Source organism: Patella vulgata, chromosome 1 (assembly GCF_932274485.2).
Source record: "Patella vulgata chromosome 1, xgPatVulg1.2, whole genome shotgun sequence".
NCBI classification, from domain to species: domain Eukaryota; kingdom Metazoa; phylum Mollusca; class Gastropoda; family Patellidae; genus Patella; species Patella vulgata.
This window is the reverse complement of record NC_065879.2, coordinates 72,741,028-72,757,285: the sequence shown is the minus strand read 5'-3', so window position 1 is coordinate 72,757,285 and position 16,258 is coordinate 72,741,028. Positions and strand designations below refer to the sequence as shown.

Below are 16,258 nucleotides of genomic sequence, written 5' to 3'. Positions count from 1 at the left end.
ATAAATTTTAAACTTTCAGATGTGTGCCTGAACATCAGAGAACATTCAGTTTAGGGATTCAGTGGATAATAGCTCGATGTCTGGGTGAGTTTTACTTTTAAAATATGCAATTGGCACAAAATTATTTCAGTCATTCTGACATGCAGATAGTCTGTAAAGTTGGTATATGTATATATACTACCCAAAAAACTATGCAGTAAGACCAGGTAAACTTAATTTATTTTAGAAGAGTGTAAAAAACTTTTATGTTTACAAATATCCAATATGCTCAAATTCAGGAAAATAACTAAAACAGCAAACCAAGAGTAGATTTGTGTTGTGACTGAAACTTGCAATATTTGGACTCACTTAGAGTAAGATAGAGAGAGAGACATGGGGTTTAACGTCCACTCGACACAAACTAGGTTATTTTGGGACTAACACATGGTTCAATTTTAATAATTCGCTTGCGCATAGGGGTCTTTAGCAGTGGGAGGAAACTGGATGACCCGGAGAAAACCCACAAGGTAGGACAGGCGACCCTACTCCTTGTCACGTACAACCGGGGAATTGAAACCATGCCACTTCACTCAGTGACAGAACGTATTATACAGCACACACATGCTAACCATTCGGCCATTCAACCCCCCTGACTTAGTGAAATCTTTCACACTAAAATTCATAATAGCCCTATCCATTGTATTTCATAATATTTATGGATGATAACTTGCTATTTCAGGTTCAATACCCGGACCAATATTATTCGGAACAATAATTGATCTGACCTGTATCCTTTGGCAGAAAAAATGCTCGGATAAAGGTGCCTGCTTGATTTACGACAATAAACAGCTTAGCTACAATTTACTTGCTCTTGGAACTGTTTTGAAAATCCTCTCTGTCATTTTCTTCTTATCTGCATTAATGTTGTATAAAAAGCCCCCTGATAGAGAGACAGCAATCTCTACTGATACCATGACAACCTCCATGACCTCTAGTGTCAATAGCAAAATTGCAAATGGGGACTTAGATACTGAAGAGAAAAAGAAATCAACAGAGCAGGAAAGTTAATGAACAAGAGATTTTTAGATTTTGTTGTTGAATTTGTATATTTTTTACTTTGTTTTGTGTCATAAATAATGTTGTGTTAAAAAAAATTAAACAATTATTTTAAATATTTAAATTTGTTTGTAAAATTTGGAATGCATAATGCATGTAACAACTGATTACATTATCATATTGTCTAAAAAAATATACATATCATAGAGTTCCATATATTTTGTAAATCATAAATTTCATTTTTGGGTTGTATCTGGTAATTCTTGAGGATTCTTGTCTCAGTGTACATGTATGTTGAAGTTTCTCCAGTTATAAAATATTGTGTAGATTAGGCCTATGGTAGGGTGCCCCACCATAAATAATTATCTCCTAATAGCTTGACAATTACACCACAATATTTATATATATACCAATCCTTAAATCTGTTTGGCACATTTATGTCTTCATAAATAAAGATCCATGATGTACTTAATAAGCTATGACCATTTAATTATCAATCAATAATATACTGAAAAATGGTTCCGAGTGTCGTCCATAACATCCAGGCACTTTTGAGCAAAAAAAAATAGGTTACATGCCCTTAACAAGTCTACCGACCATTCTCCGTCTGATTGACTGGCCGGGATAATCAAGACAACTTTTTTACGAAACATGACAGAAAGCTGGAACAAGAAATTGAATTTAGAAACACGCACGGTAGGCAACTTGACAAATGTTTTAAGAACCTTATACAAGTTAAATGAAACTACTGCTAATATCATGTTCCTGTCTAACCCAAGTTTTTCAGAGATATTATTTGTACTAAACCAAAAGATGTCGCTCCTAATGATATAGTTAATGATAAAGCAATTTAAAAATAAAACAAACGTAATTTCTAAAGCTGCTGTAATAACCAAACAGCTAAATATTACTGCTATTCAGAATCGTCAATAGATTTTTTACGGCTGTAATAGTTGATAGATGTGTTGAGAATTTCACGTGCGATGGCTATTTATAGACTCAAAGCGAGTACGTTACTAGCCAGAAATCACTTCGAGACAAGCAACTGAAGTGTGCACATTCACTGTGTTGAGTAGGCCTACCACTTTTAGTAAGGAAAAATTACTCACACCGGGCACCCTACCAATGGCATCATAAATCCACAGTTTGAAATTAGCCGAGTCGGTGCAGATAAGTAGGTTAAAGCAGCTAAGTCTCTAACTCAATATCATCCAAAGTCTTACATGAAGAAAAAACGAATTATTTGTCAGTTCAAATCAACATTGATGTTGTGATCTTACCAGGAAAAGGCAGGCTTCTGATATCCAATATTTAAGACAAAATAAACATTTTACCATTGGTACACGAATCGTGTCCATAGTGCATTTTAGCGTCATTTGCAACAAGTGACCAGAAAGATCGAGGCTAGACATATTCAACAACTCGTGTCAGACGATGACGCCATATCTGGAATAACCAGATGCTAGAAATTGCAATAGGGTTGAGATTCATGCCGTATTTCGCTGGACATAACTGATTTGAAATTAATCAAAATGGAAACAATTGAATTTAAATCTGTTTATATACAATCAGATTACATTATTATATGTGTCAATTTCTAGGTCCCAAATATTAGCGATTTAGCTCCTTTAAACTCATTTCATTTCTTAAATCCAAAATTGTGTCGGGTAGTTTTGAGGTTCGCAAAATAATAATAACAAAATCTGTAACAATTATAATATGACTTTATGTCAACTTTGATAAAACTGCTTTCCGATGAGATAACGGTTGAGGAACAACTATATAGGCTATACGATCCATGTTCTACTGGTGCACTCAGTGTTATAGCCAGTATTTTGTTGACACTCGCTGTGGCATGGGATATTGTGGATAGCACCTTAGATTTGGAAAAGTGATTATAGACCTACTAGTATGTGCAGGAGGACCATACATAAATAAAACCTATAAGACAAAATCTCGTACAAGATGGACAAATTACAGACATCGCAAGCAAATATATTTAGTACATCACTGCGGGATTGACATGTGACTGCCGTCATTTCGATGTATATTTATTGAAAAGAAAATGTTTGTAAAAGTTTTATTTTGATGTATAAAGAGTCATGTCATTTTCTGTGATTCTGAATTTAAGTATAATTGAGTGCTCATTTTATATTTTTTGTAGATATTATAGATCCATGTATAATGTGTGTATATATGTTAGCGGAAATATTTGGAAATATTTCAATGTTGAAACAGGTTAATTTAAAGCTATAGAATTCTACGTAACAAATATTTTGAAATAATATATTAATTTTTATCATTATTAAGATAGTCTTAACATTAAAATTCTCAGAAAAAATACAGTAATTGCTATGCGATATAAATGCCAAATCACTTTTTTGTATAGAAAATTGTTTTGTAAAATTTGTATTTTTAAAAGTGTGTATTTGTTTGTTATTAGTTAATTTTTGTTGAATTTCTGAATGACATTTGTTATTTGTTGGATTCAATGTACATGTATGGACAATCAATGCATGTCTTAAAAATAATTTGTATTAATTATAATCAACTTCATTATGACTTTAAAAAATAAGAAGTTTTGATATAATTTTAATTAAAAATTAAACCAGATTGTAGGCATAATTTCAGATAAATTTCACAATTTTTATGTGTCGCATTGATTTTATAACCGTTTTGAAGTCAAGACTAAGAAACATTTGTGGAAAATGAAATACCTTTTTAACTTAAATATGTATTTAACTACTTTTTTATTAATTTCATTTCATAATTTAATTTGTTATCAATATGTAAAAAAATAATATATATTTAATTCTGTTATTAATGTAATTACAATTGATGTCAATTTTATATTTGTATGTAAATAATGACAATGACAGTACAAATAAACTTGTACATTTAGAGACATAGTAAAAGATGTATATTTTTGTATAAAAGACTTTTTTCATTTACACAAATCTGTTCTTTGTAGATATATCAAAAAAATAATTCATGCAAATTCATCATCTCATAGACTTTATTTTCAAATTTTTCAAATGTTAATTCTACAACGAGTGCAGATCCTGGAGGAATTTTTGAGATGTATTCTTGACAGCGGATAAAAAAGTGAGGTTGAATTGTTTTAAAAGCCCACATTAACATGTGGTCGTATATTGTCCTTGCCCCCATCCATTTGTGGTCCACAATTGCTTGTGAATGCCCTAGAGTCTTAAGTTATTACATAATTGACTTTAAATTTATACACAGTATCTATGGTTAGCAGATGAAGAGGCCTATTGATTTACAGCAGTCTCTGATAATTACTACTAGAGCTATGGCCCTTGCTCACTTTTAAAAATCTTGTGGATGCTCTAAAGGCTAAAGTTATTATCCAATTAATTTATACAGAGTATTTATGTCCATTAACCATTTCCAATAATTACTACCAGAGTTATAGCCCTAGATCACTTTGAAAAATCTTGTAACTGCTCTAGAGGTGAAAATTAATATCCGATTGACTTCAGATTGATAAACATTGGTTAAGGTCATGAAATGAAGAAGCCTTTTGATTTTCAATGATTTCTGATTTTTAATGTCAGAGTTATGGCCCTTGACTTCTTTGAAAAATCTTGTGGACACTCTAGTTATCAAGAGATTAGACAATCTTCGTGTGCAACCTTTCGTTACTCGAGCAGACATCCCCAATCGTCAGGTTGCCGTATGGAAACCCTTACGTATTTTCCTGTATGCGCCCCATGGAAGTTTTTCAGGGAATCCAGTATTTTTCTAGCAAGATTGGATGTTTCTACTTTCCATATATACCAAAATTGCCACACTTTTATTGGAAATGACCACCCGATAAATACTTTTGTGGGAAAGTAACTTCCAAGATACTCATTTTTGAATAACACCATACGTCAATTACCCTTATTTCATAACAAAAATGTTTAGTTTTAAGATTGAGTTCTACGCATCATTCAGTTTAATTTTCTGGAATAATTTATTATGAAGTGCCACGTATGATATTTTACAAATGATATATTACCTCGCCAAAAAGATGTAATAATTTATTTTTAGAAATAAAAAAAAAATAAAGTAGCCTATACAAAAAAAAAGAGAGAGAAAAATATTTGGTGTTTTTTGTATGTCCTTTTTATGCTTTATATGTAGTTAAGATACCACGGCCTAAATGCTTTGGAGTTGAGATATACATGTACATGTAGCTTAAGGGCATGAGTCAGCTCTGTGTTCCAGGGTTTGCTTGGATTTTATATGCATGGGCTCCAGGTGGAAAGCCCATGCTTAATAATAGGCTTGGAATTTGATATACCTTATTGTGCCCCAAAGAAGTCTTGAGATAAGATAGATTGATCTGTGAGCTCCAGAGAAGACTTGATATATCATTGACATACTGATTTGCTATATACTGCACCATACTCATCACTAGTTTAGATTTGAACTACTCTAGCTTATTATGTCTCCTGTAGTGTAGGCTACATGAAGTCCCGAGACACGTTGATGGGACAAAAACTATATTTCCTAACCATCACCTATATGAAACATCAATTAAAGGGGCCTCTAGATTAATTCTAAAGAGATGTTTGTATGGTACCAAGAAATAAATACATGTATGTCATAAATGTCATGTTACGGTAGAGGTTTAAACTCTTAGGGAACACAGTGGAATTGGATTGTTTAACGACTTTATTTGATATGTTATGTGCCAAATAAATCTATTTTTCTATCTACCATGCTAACATACAAATTGGATTTGCGTGTGTAAGACAAACAATACCCAGAATATGCCCCCTTTTCACCGTTGATGCAAGGACCCCAGTGACATTGTTAGCTAGGGGCCCCATACAAGCTTAAACTGGCCCTATGTATTACCATAGGCATATTATTGATTCTAAAAGAATTATAAGCTTAGTTCGACGAACGGTATCATAAGTTAAATATAATAGCACCATCTTCACAAAATTTAGGATGAGTAGTTGTATTATTAAATCCTTGCGGTATTAAATGTGCTTACTTCCCTTTAATCGTTTTTATACGTCCACATTCATAATGTGGACGTATTACGTCGTCACTCCGTCTGTGTGTTTGTGTGGGGATGGGGGGGGGGCGCCTACAGGGCCCAATTCTTTATGGATTGTCTTGAAACTTTGCATAGTTATTCCTTATACCATAAGGATGATCGTTGCCCGACATATACAGGACGCATTTCTTAACGGAACAACTTGAAACTTAAGATACCTTTTTCTTATACCATAACGATCACCCCTATTGTTTTTGGTACATATCCAACCCCCAGGGGCGCAGAGCCACGCCCATTCTCTTTGTGTGTCCGTGTGTTGCCTACAGGTCACAATTTTTAATAGATCGTTTTGGAACTTGATATAAGTATTCCTTATAGCCCTAAGGACGGCAACTATTGATTTTGGTCCCGACTCCTAGGGGCAGAGCCACGCCCAATTTTTGTGTGTATTGTATACTGGCCGACATTCTGAATGGATCATCTTCAAACTTGGCATATGTATTCCTTATGGCACAAGGGCGGCAACTTTTGATTTTGGTGCATGTCCCGATCCCAGGGGCACAGCCACGTCCATTTTTGTGTTTAGCTTCTGAAGGCCACAATTCTGAATTGATTATCTTGGAACTTAGTACACTTATTCCTTATGCCCAAAGGACGGCAACTATTGATTTTCGTACATGGTCAGTCCCCCCAAGGGCGGTGCCACACCCACTTTTTGTTAATATTTTGTCTGTAAATAATCTACAGGTTGCAATTATTAACATATTTGGATCCAATTCAGTATGATCCATCATATGGTTGTAGGCCTACCTATATTGGTCCATGTCCAACCCCCAGGGACTTGGTATATTTATTCCTTATACCGTAAGAATAGCAACTATTTATTTTGGTGCATGTCCCGACCCCCAGGGGCGGTGTCACACCCACTTTATTTTAAAAAGTACCATATGAATCAAAGCAAGAATGTGGACGTATATTGCAGCGACAGCGATGCTCTCGTTCAAGTACATTTTTGTCTCCCACCTTTCGAAGAAAGCAAGGGACTATTAAAATGAGTCCGACTGCCTGTCACGCATTTTTGGGACACAATAACTCCTCCTTCTAACCGAGCTAGAATGTTCAAACTTGGTTTAGATGTTTATTAGGAGTTGTTCGAAGATAAGCATTTTATGCTTAGGGTAAGCAGAGATAAGCAATTTGATTGGTTGATGCTTTGGGAAACGATAACTTTAGTTCGAATTAATTGAGAGTGGTTCGATAATGGGCATTTTCTGCTCAGGTAAGACTTTGGAATACAACATTCCGCACACAGCGATGCATCTACTTCATACCTCGAGAATACACCTGTTCTCAGGCGGAGCTAACTGTATTAGTCCGATTCGGTTCGTTACATAATTCCCATCCTTCACCTTTTGGGTAGAAATTGTGGAATAAGCTTTATTTTGTAGGTTTTGATGTTTAATGACAAAAAAACAATGTTGACATTTTTTCTGAGTAGGTCTTCATAGTATGGGAGGCCATTATCTGAGGGCAGCCATTTTTCGATAATATTGCAACTTATTTTTTTTATTTTCACCCTATTTATAATGTTATCGACATATCAACTGTGATTTAGCAATGTAATAATATTGGCAGAGTTCGTGACTATATTTCAGATATTTTTTCCATAACTTCATGAAGACATTTCAAAGATGGCGACCATTTTTGGCGCGAAAATCGGACGATGTGCTGATTTTTACTAAGTAGTAGTGTTTAGTGTCTATATATATGATTTCAGGGGCAACTGTGTAAAATGACCACAAGTTTACCTATTTGCACATTTATCTAAGATGACGGCCATTTTTGGCGGGAAAATGGGACGATGCGCTAATATTGATTAAGTGGTCGTCTTTGGTATCAGTATATATGTTTTCGGGACGCAGATTCCATTTCTGTCAATTACAATTGTGTAAAATGATCACAAGTTCACCTTTTTTGCATATTTCCAAGATGACAGCCATTTTTGGCGGGAAAATTGGGCGATGCACTGTTATTGATTAAGTGTTCGTCTATGGTATCAATATATATGGTTTCGGGGTGCATATTCTATTTATGCCGTATACAACTATGTAAAGTGATCACATATTTAGAATATTTCCAATATAGCTGTCGTTTGTGGTGATGTGCTGATTTTAATTAAGTAGTCGGGTTTTTGTGCAATATATATTTTCGGCGGCAGTTCGATTTCTGCTATTTACAACTGCGTTAAATGATGATATGTTCATTCATTCAGCATGTCCTGTGGCAGGACATTTTCTAAACACATTACTGAAAAGGTTTCTGAATCCATTTCTGCTATGTATAAGCTTGTAACATGTTCCTGAAAGCTAGTACCAGAAAATAGCACATTTATTTGGTCGATCGCGTTTTAGTAGTTGGACTCCAATCTTATTTTAAAACTTGGTGGTTTCATCGAGACATTCAGTCTATGTTGTCTGCCAGTTATAGATACAAAATTAACGATGGTTAAAATGTGAAACTATTGAAAGGGTAATTAATAAATTAAAAAGTAGAACAGAAATGTATATTATAAAGCGGTATACAAAGAAATAAAAACAAGGACTGCAAATGAAATAGTAATACTTGCTATAAGAAACCTTAGATTATATTATGTGGCATAGATTATATTATCAACTGGCCCCGAGCTGCGTGTGGAAGGATTCGTTCGGAGGAATGCTGTCACGTTTGAAAACCAAATTATATCACCACTTAAACTACGACGTGGAAGTCATTTATGCCATCTCTGCCAAAACCATTGAAGGAACTGGTGGCCGTGATGTCAAAGTGGCCGGCCACGTTGTTGTGTAAGTGGTATACTTTACGTTTCCAACTCAACAGCATTTCCACATGCTCGTTCCACATTCTCGTTCCGCATTCAGCTTGGAAGTCAGTTCATAACTTAATATATGCCACGAGGGCTTCTTAACGTGTATTTCACTTACAGCCACGTCCCCACCACCCTTAATCACGTTGCCGTCAGGCTGAAACGAAGCTTCTGGCGCATGCTTGCTAAACTGTTACGGCCTTTATGTCTATATAGGGAGATACTGAGCTTGGCCCATCAACTCAAGTCTAGCACCCAAAGAGGAAACACCAAACAATCTATAAAATGTTCTTGATTGCTTGACTTTGTGTGGTTATCCGCTTTGAAAGTGAATGAGGACGGGGTGAGCATGGCACAGTCTCTGTAGACGTGGCAAGAGGGCGTCTTACGCCCGGTAGGTACGTCACTGGAGTGTGGTGAGTACGTATCCCTGTCTGATGGGTAACTGCAAGATCATGGTGGAACACATTGCGCTAACCAGAGCTTGATTGGAGCGCGCTGGGCGTAGTAAGCGTTTGGTGTGGTCGTGGCATGAGCATGATGGGCGCGTGTAAATTTCTTGCTACGCTTATTGGCGCAAGCCCCACGCTGCCGTTTCTCTTTGCCTTCATGTCAGGAGACCGAGTGAATAGGAAAATCGATTTCAGCTCAGTGGTCATCTCGGATGAGGAATTTTCATCGTTGGATAATATACCAAATGTGTACGACACGGTACCCAGGAATGTGTTACAAGCTAATAGCCAACGTAGCAGAATTGGACTCAGAAACCTGTAAATAACAACGAAAAGTAAAGAAATTATAATAATGTGTTTAGAAAACGTTCCGCCGTTTTGGAAATATGCGAAATTGGCCCATTAAGCGTCATTTTAATCAGTTGTATATGACAGAAATCGAATCTGCGCCCCGAAAACATATATTATACTGACACCAAAGACAACTGCACCCTACTTAATCGAAATTAGCATATCGTCCGATTTTCCCGCCACAAGTGGCGGCAATATTGTAAATATGATAAATATGTGAACATATGCTCATTTTAAAGGATTGTAAATGTCAGAAATGGATTCTGCGCCCCTGAAAACATATATATTGACACCAAACACTACTACCCTTATCTCTTATCTTGTTCGTTTCGAACAAATATCCTCTCACACACTAATATAAGAACTTTTCGTCGGTTATGGCTCTAACCTTCAGTCAATTATAATTACTCATGTTTTCCTTTTGCTTGCGTCAATTCTGGTTTCTTCAAATCTTCGTTACGCATCTACTGTAGCAATGACCTGTGTTAATAATATTTGGAATGTGTTTAACCAGTTCTATAACATATGTAATATGGGCTGACATCAATGGAACAATAAAACAATCATTATACAGGGATGACAAATGTATTGAATCAAATGTAACCTGGACCGTCTTTCACAATCTGCACCCCTCTGTATATTCAAGCGTGTTTGGAATAATATAAAGATTGCCGTTTTTTTTCTTCATTACTTTGGGGGTTGCTTTAAAAAATGTTAGATATGACAATGTCAATTTAAATTGACTAGAAAGGGAAACCTTAAAGGAATTAAAAGAAGATAAAAAACATTACAATTGTCCAGGCAGTTAAAGGTAAATCGACGGTCATTATGGATAAAGATGATTACCACTTAACAGTTTCCAACTTATTGCACGATACTACCACCTACCGCAGAATAAGGAAAGACCCAACAAGCACCTTAAGTAAAGAACATGCTAAAACCCTAAACGAACTTAAAGAAAAGAACCAAATTGACAAACAACCTATTTTATCAACTGCGACCTAACCACCCTCGTCCGCCTTATGCGAGAGCCACTATAAAAATACATAAAGATCCGATCAAAGCTCGCTTACTAGTCTGCTCGCGTGATTCCGTCCACTACAACACAGCTCAGTACCTCTCTAAACTCTTATCAACCCTAGGCAAGTCTGCTAAATCCTTCATTCGAGACTCTTCAGAATTTTGTGAGGAAATTAAAAATATACAAAATCCAGGGAAAATTGTGTCCTATGATGTAGTGGACCTATTCACAAATGTCCCCAGATCAGAAGCTATAGAAGTACTCCGTCAACGCCTAGACCAACTAGAAACACCCTTAAAGACACAGCTCACTACAGACAGTATAATTAGATTAATCACAGACTGTGTCAACACTACTTACTTCACCTGGGGAGATGATTTATACCAACAGATACACGGCCTACCAATGGGGAGCCCCCTTTCCCCGCTACTCACCAATATCTCCCATCTGCTATTATAGAAAAGTCGATGATACGTTCGTAATGCTGAAAGAAGAAGATGACCCCGACTGCCTTCTACAACACCTTAACAACCAGCATCCAAGAATCAAATTCACGATGGAGAGAGAAAACCGTGGAACCATCCCCTTTCTAGATGTCCTTGTGCAGAGAAATGGAAGTACCATCCAAACCAGTGTATATCGGAAGCCCACGCACACAATTATAAATCCAATCATCCTATTAAAGTTAAAACAGCTATCATCTCAACACTCGCCCACAGAGCTAAGAAAATCTGCAACCAAGAACTCCTCAAGAAAGAACTAGAACATATAAAACAAACATTCTGTAATCTGAACCAATATCCGGAACAATTAGTTAAGAAAGTTATCAATACCGCTACTAGCAATGAACCTAAACCAGCTAAGACCAACCAAGATTCACAAATTCGCATCTTCATTCCATTCAACAACAAGCTATCCTACCAAATCCGGATACTCCTTAGGCCAGCAGGAATAGACACCAGCTTCTACACTAGGGTGTTTCACTTTTCACTTTTTTTTTAATTTTTCTAAGGTTTCTACCCGTCACCGAAGTCCACTCGGGGTCAAACTTACACCGTAATATTTTCAGAATTTTCTTGCCAAAAATGGCTGCCGGCGGCCATTTTTTCCAAAATTGCGACTATTTTCTGGATTTTCGGACATTTTGAGCTTGACAGATCACTTAGAAAGGTCAGGTATGACTTGTAATGTGTCTATTTTATGCTTGTCAGGTATGTAGAGTCCATTCCCACTATCTTAAATGAGATTGTCAGAATCCAAGATGGTGGAAATCCAAGATGGCGACCCAATTCATCTATTTTCGTGACATGGAAAAGCATTTTTCAAAGACTATGTCATTCTGAATATCATTTTGGCCCTGAAAATAAATTTTGCACTCAAAAAATTCATTACCAGGGCCAAAATGATGTCAGAATAACACTGATCTACCTTTGGTTGAAAATGGCGGAAGGTAATGACTGAAGGTGAAGTTCCGATGGAGTATATTCACCATATTATTAATCTGGTAGAACTATGACTGAACCTGGAAATTGTTTACACAGTTTTTTTATGATTGATTTTACTAGCCTAAGGTGTCCTCTTTCAGAATGTGCCGGGTGAATCTCGGTAACCCTTGAGCGTTTTGAGAAATTCAAGATGGCATCCAAGACAGCCGACATTTCACTAAATACACTAAAATCGTTCATTATGTTGTGGGGTGATTAGATGATAGTAAAATCCAAAATGCCAGATAATATGGTCCTTTAACTCGTTAGCGGCAGTTGGGAGCGATTATTTCAGCAAACCAAATTACATCTAGAGACAAACTATATTTCCGGACATAGGAGCATATGAGTGATGTGATAACACCACATACATACCTATCAGGAGTTCCAGGGCCACACGACAGATTCTGAAGCAAGTTGGCCGGTTGTAATGTTCTCAATTTAGTAACCTTCACCCAGCAAAACAGTTCCGGATCAAGTTCCCTGCAAATCCATCATTCATTGAGCAAGACTACCTGGTTTGGGTGGGGGGATGCTGACCATACATTTCAGTTTTGGATGTCCAATTGTCCATACCCTCCAGCGTGTTTCAGACATCAATTTGCTAGAACTTTGTCCATAACCAGCCGACATATACAGTGGCCTGTGCAAGCACAGATTCTATTAGAGCGTCTAAAGAGAGAATACAATCAAGCTCTCACCACTTTCAAAGCTGTTCCTTTCCCCACGACGTAACAGCACGTAACCGTGTCATATCCAGTAAGAGCATGAGCTGGCAGGATTTCAATGGCACTGGATTATGGTTCTCAGAAGTTGAACCAATGTCAAGGGTTGTTCTTTCCTCGATTGGTGATTCAATTGTAAGAAGCTTGTTATCGACAGAGCTCTTTCAAATCGCTGCCTGAAACACGTTGGAGGGTATAGACATCCAAAACGGGAAATGGGTCGTCATCATCCCCACCTAAACCATGTAGTCTTGCTCCAAAGAATGATGCATGTGTAGGGAACGTAAAAAGATGTCATCACCAAGCCATTGTGTGGCGTTGACTGGAAGATCGTAATCCGCAGGAACTAGATTGCTGGGCTAAGGACACTAAATTGAGAACATTACAACCGGTCAACGTGCTCCGAAGTCTGTTACGTGACTCATCAGATGTGGATGCAAGAGTGACATGTAGTACGCGTTCTTGTAGCTACACTAGGGATGGCTTAGATTATACAGTATTTTGCGCTTGTGCTATCACAGGTTGCAGCCAGAAACAAGACTAGAGGATTAAACTGAACATTACCTACTTATTTTAGTGTTTTGCGGGTAGAATTTGTTTTGTTTTTTAAATATTCAAAATACAGCTTGTGCCAGGGTGCTCCTGATAGGCATGTATGTAGTGTTATAGTATCACTCATATGCTCCTATATCCAGAAATATATAATTTGTCTCTAGATATAGTTTGGTTTGCTGAAATAATCGCTCCCAACCGCCGCTAACGAGTTAAAGGGCCATATTATCTGGCATTTTGGATTTTACTATCATCTAATCACCCCACAACATAATGAACGATTTTAGTGTATTTAGTGAAATGCGGCTGTCTTGGATGCCATCTTGAATTTCTCAAAACGCTCAGGGGTTACCGAGATTCACCCGGCACATTCTGAAAGAGGACACCTTATTCTAGTAAAATCAATCACAAAAAAACTGTGTAAACAATTTCCAGGTTCAGTCATAGTTCTACCAGATTAATAATATGGTGAATATACTCCATCGGAACTTCACCTTCAGTCATTACCTTCCGCCATTTTCAACCAAAGGTAGATCAGTGTTATTCTGACATCATTTTGGCCCTGGTAATGAATTTTTTGAGTGCAAAATTTATTTTCAGGGCCAAAATGATATTCAGAATGACATAGTCTTTGAAAAATGCTTTTCCATGTCACGAAAATAGATGATTTGGGGCGCCATCTTGGATTTCCACCATCTTGGATTCTGATAATCTCATTTAAGATAGTGGGAATGGACTCTACATACCTGACAAGCATAAAATAGACACATTACAAGCCATACCTGACCTTTCTAAGTGATCTGTCAAGCTCAAAATGTCCGAAAATCCAGAAAATAGTCGCAATTTTGGAAAAAATGGCCGCCGGCAGCCATTTTTGGCACGAAAATTCTGAAAATATTACGGTGTAAGTTTGGCCCCGAGTGGACTTCGGTGACGGGTAGAAACCTTAGAAATTCCCAAAAAAGTGAAAAGTGAAACACCCTATTCTACACTGGTACAACAATTAAAGATATCCTTAGCGCTAATGGTAAATGCCGATTAACCATACCTATCCAAAGAAAGGGATGTGTGTACCAGATTACCTGCTCATGTAATAAAATATACATAGGTGAAACTAAACGGCCATTAGACATCCGCCTCAAAGAGCACCAGTCCAAAGGCACCACCAATGACTCAGCTGTATCAGAGCACCTCAAAAATAACCCACGCCACAGAGTGAACTGGTCAGCTGTAAAACCCCTTAATACCAATATCAACCAAAAGAAAACCCGTAGATTAATGGAGGCCGTTCAAATAAAAAGACATCAACCAGAACTAAATAGAGATAATGGTATATATATCCCCAGAGCCTATCGATGGCTTAGAGCACAACTGTACTATGTCCATTTTTGGTGAAAATAAGATTTTTAGATATTAAAAATCCTTATTCCAGGGCGCTTGTTGTGTAAAAAGATACAAGTCCCCTGACAATTTAAAGCTGTCGAAAAGGCACAATAACCATAAGTGTTATGTACTACCCACATATTTCTTTAGAGCACACATAGTCCATGTCCGGACATAAGTCTTTTGTGCATTTATTCTGGCAAAAAAGTGCGGACATAAGTCATTTGTACATCAATTTGAACAAAAAAGTACGGACATAAGTCATTTGTTGTGCACTACCCACATATTTCTTTAGAACACACATAGTCCATGTCCGGACATAAGTCTTTTGTGCAATTATTCTGACAAAAAAGTACGGACATAAGTCATTGTGGATCACATTTATCCAAAAATCAGCTGTATGCTGTGCTTAAGTTGAAGTGCGTCTCTATCAGCCTATTTGAATTGATTCAAGCAATAATCTTTCCTGAAACCATATACATCCACTGATAACTTACTTTTTTATAGCTTATTGAAATCTTAAAATACGTTTTTTTCTCAAACCTTAAAAATGGACATAGTACAGGTGTGTTCCAAGCCATCGCTATGATCAATTAATCACAAATAGACCTAAACCAGGAAATTAATATAGACGTTACCCCCATATCCATAGTACTATTTACCTCACACGGAGTATTACTTATTTAAGGAAATTAGTTCAATGCAACACATAGTGTTACAATTAATATGTAGCACACAATTATTATTGATGATAACACCTTTTGAGGTAGTGCACTCATAACATTATATAGGACATTTATTAAGCAGTTTCTGTAACTTGTTAACATATAAAAATATTTGTTTACAGTTGTACGGCTAGGTATTATAATCACACAAGAGTCAATCAATGTCCATATCACACATCTAGGGTTATAATCCCATATTAATTAAGTGGTTTCCATCTATGTGTACATTACGATTAGAGGTTTATATTTTGCATATGGTTTCATTATAAGATCAAAGGTCACTGTTCTCCTAATTTATGGTTTCATTGAATGTTTTGATTGTACATAGTATATATATTTCACTCCTTCTGTCTGTATCAGTATTGTGCTTGATAACGACAAGAGAATCATTGTTGAAACGTAGCTTTAATTAAATATAATAATTGTTATCCATAGAACTGTTGTGTTTATTTCAATTTAAATTGGTTAGTTTGATGTATGTGTCGTTATTTTCTTTACTACGGTACTTTAGAGGTATCCTAAATACCACTTTTTTGTTTATTTAAAATAATGACAGTAATACAGGCTAATTAATATTTTTTACAAAGTAGAGAATGACGTATGTATATATCGGAAGGTATAAGCTTGATGTTTGTGTGCGTGTGGACTGT

General features: G+C 36.5%; 1 protein-coding gene across 4 annotated transcripts in view; it reads left to right on the top strand.

The window, feature by feature from the left end:
* The window catches only part of LOC126823370 (solute carrier organic anion transporter family member 4A1), a 112,510-nt gene extending 111,136 nt beyond the window's left edge, over positions 1 to 1,374 (top strand). For all 4 annotated transcript variants that reach the window (XM_050552192.2, XM_050552201.2, XM_050552184.2 and 1 more), the window contains 2 exons: positions 20 to 84; positions 719 to 1,374. In XM_050552192.2, coding sequence (XP_050408149.1) covers positions 20 to 84; positions 719 to 1,047 — 394 coding nt within the window. In that variant the 3' untranslated portion in view covers positions 1,048 to 1,374. The remainder of the gene's footprint in view (positions 1 to 19; positions 85 to 718) is intronic.
* Positions 1,375 to 16,258: the final 14,884 nt, after the last annotated feature.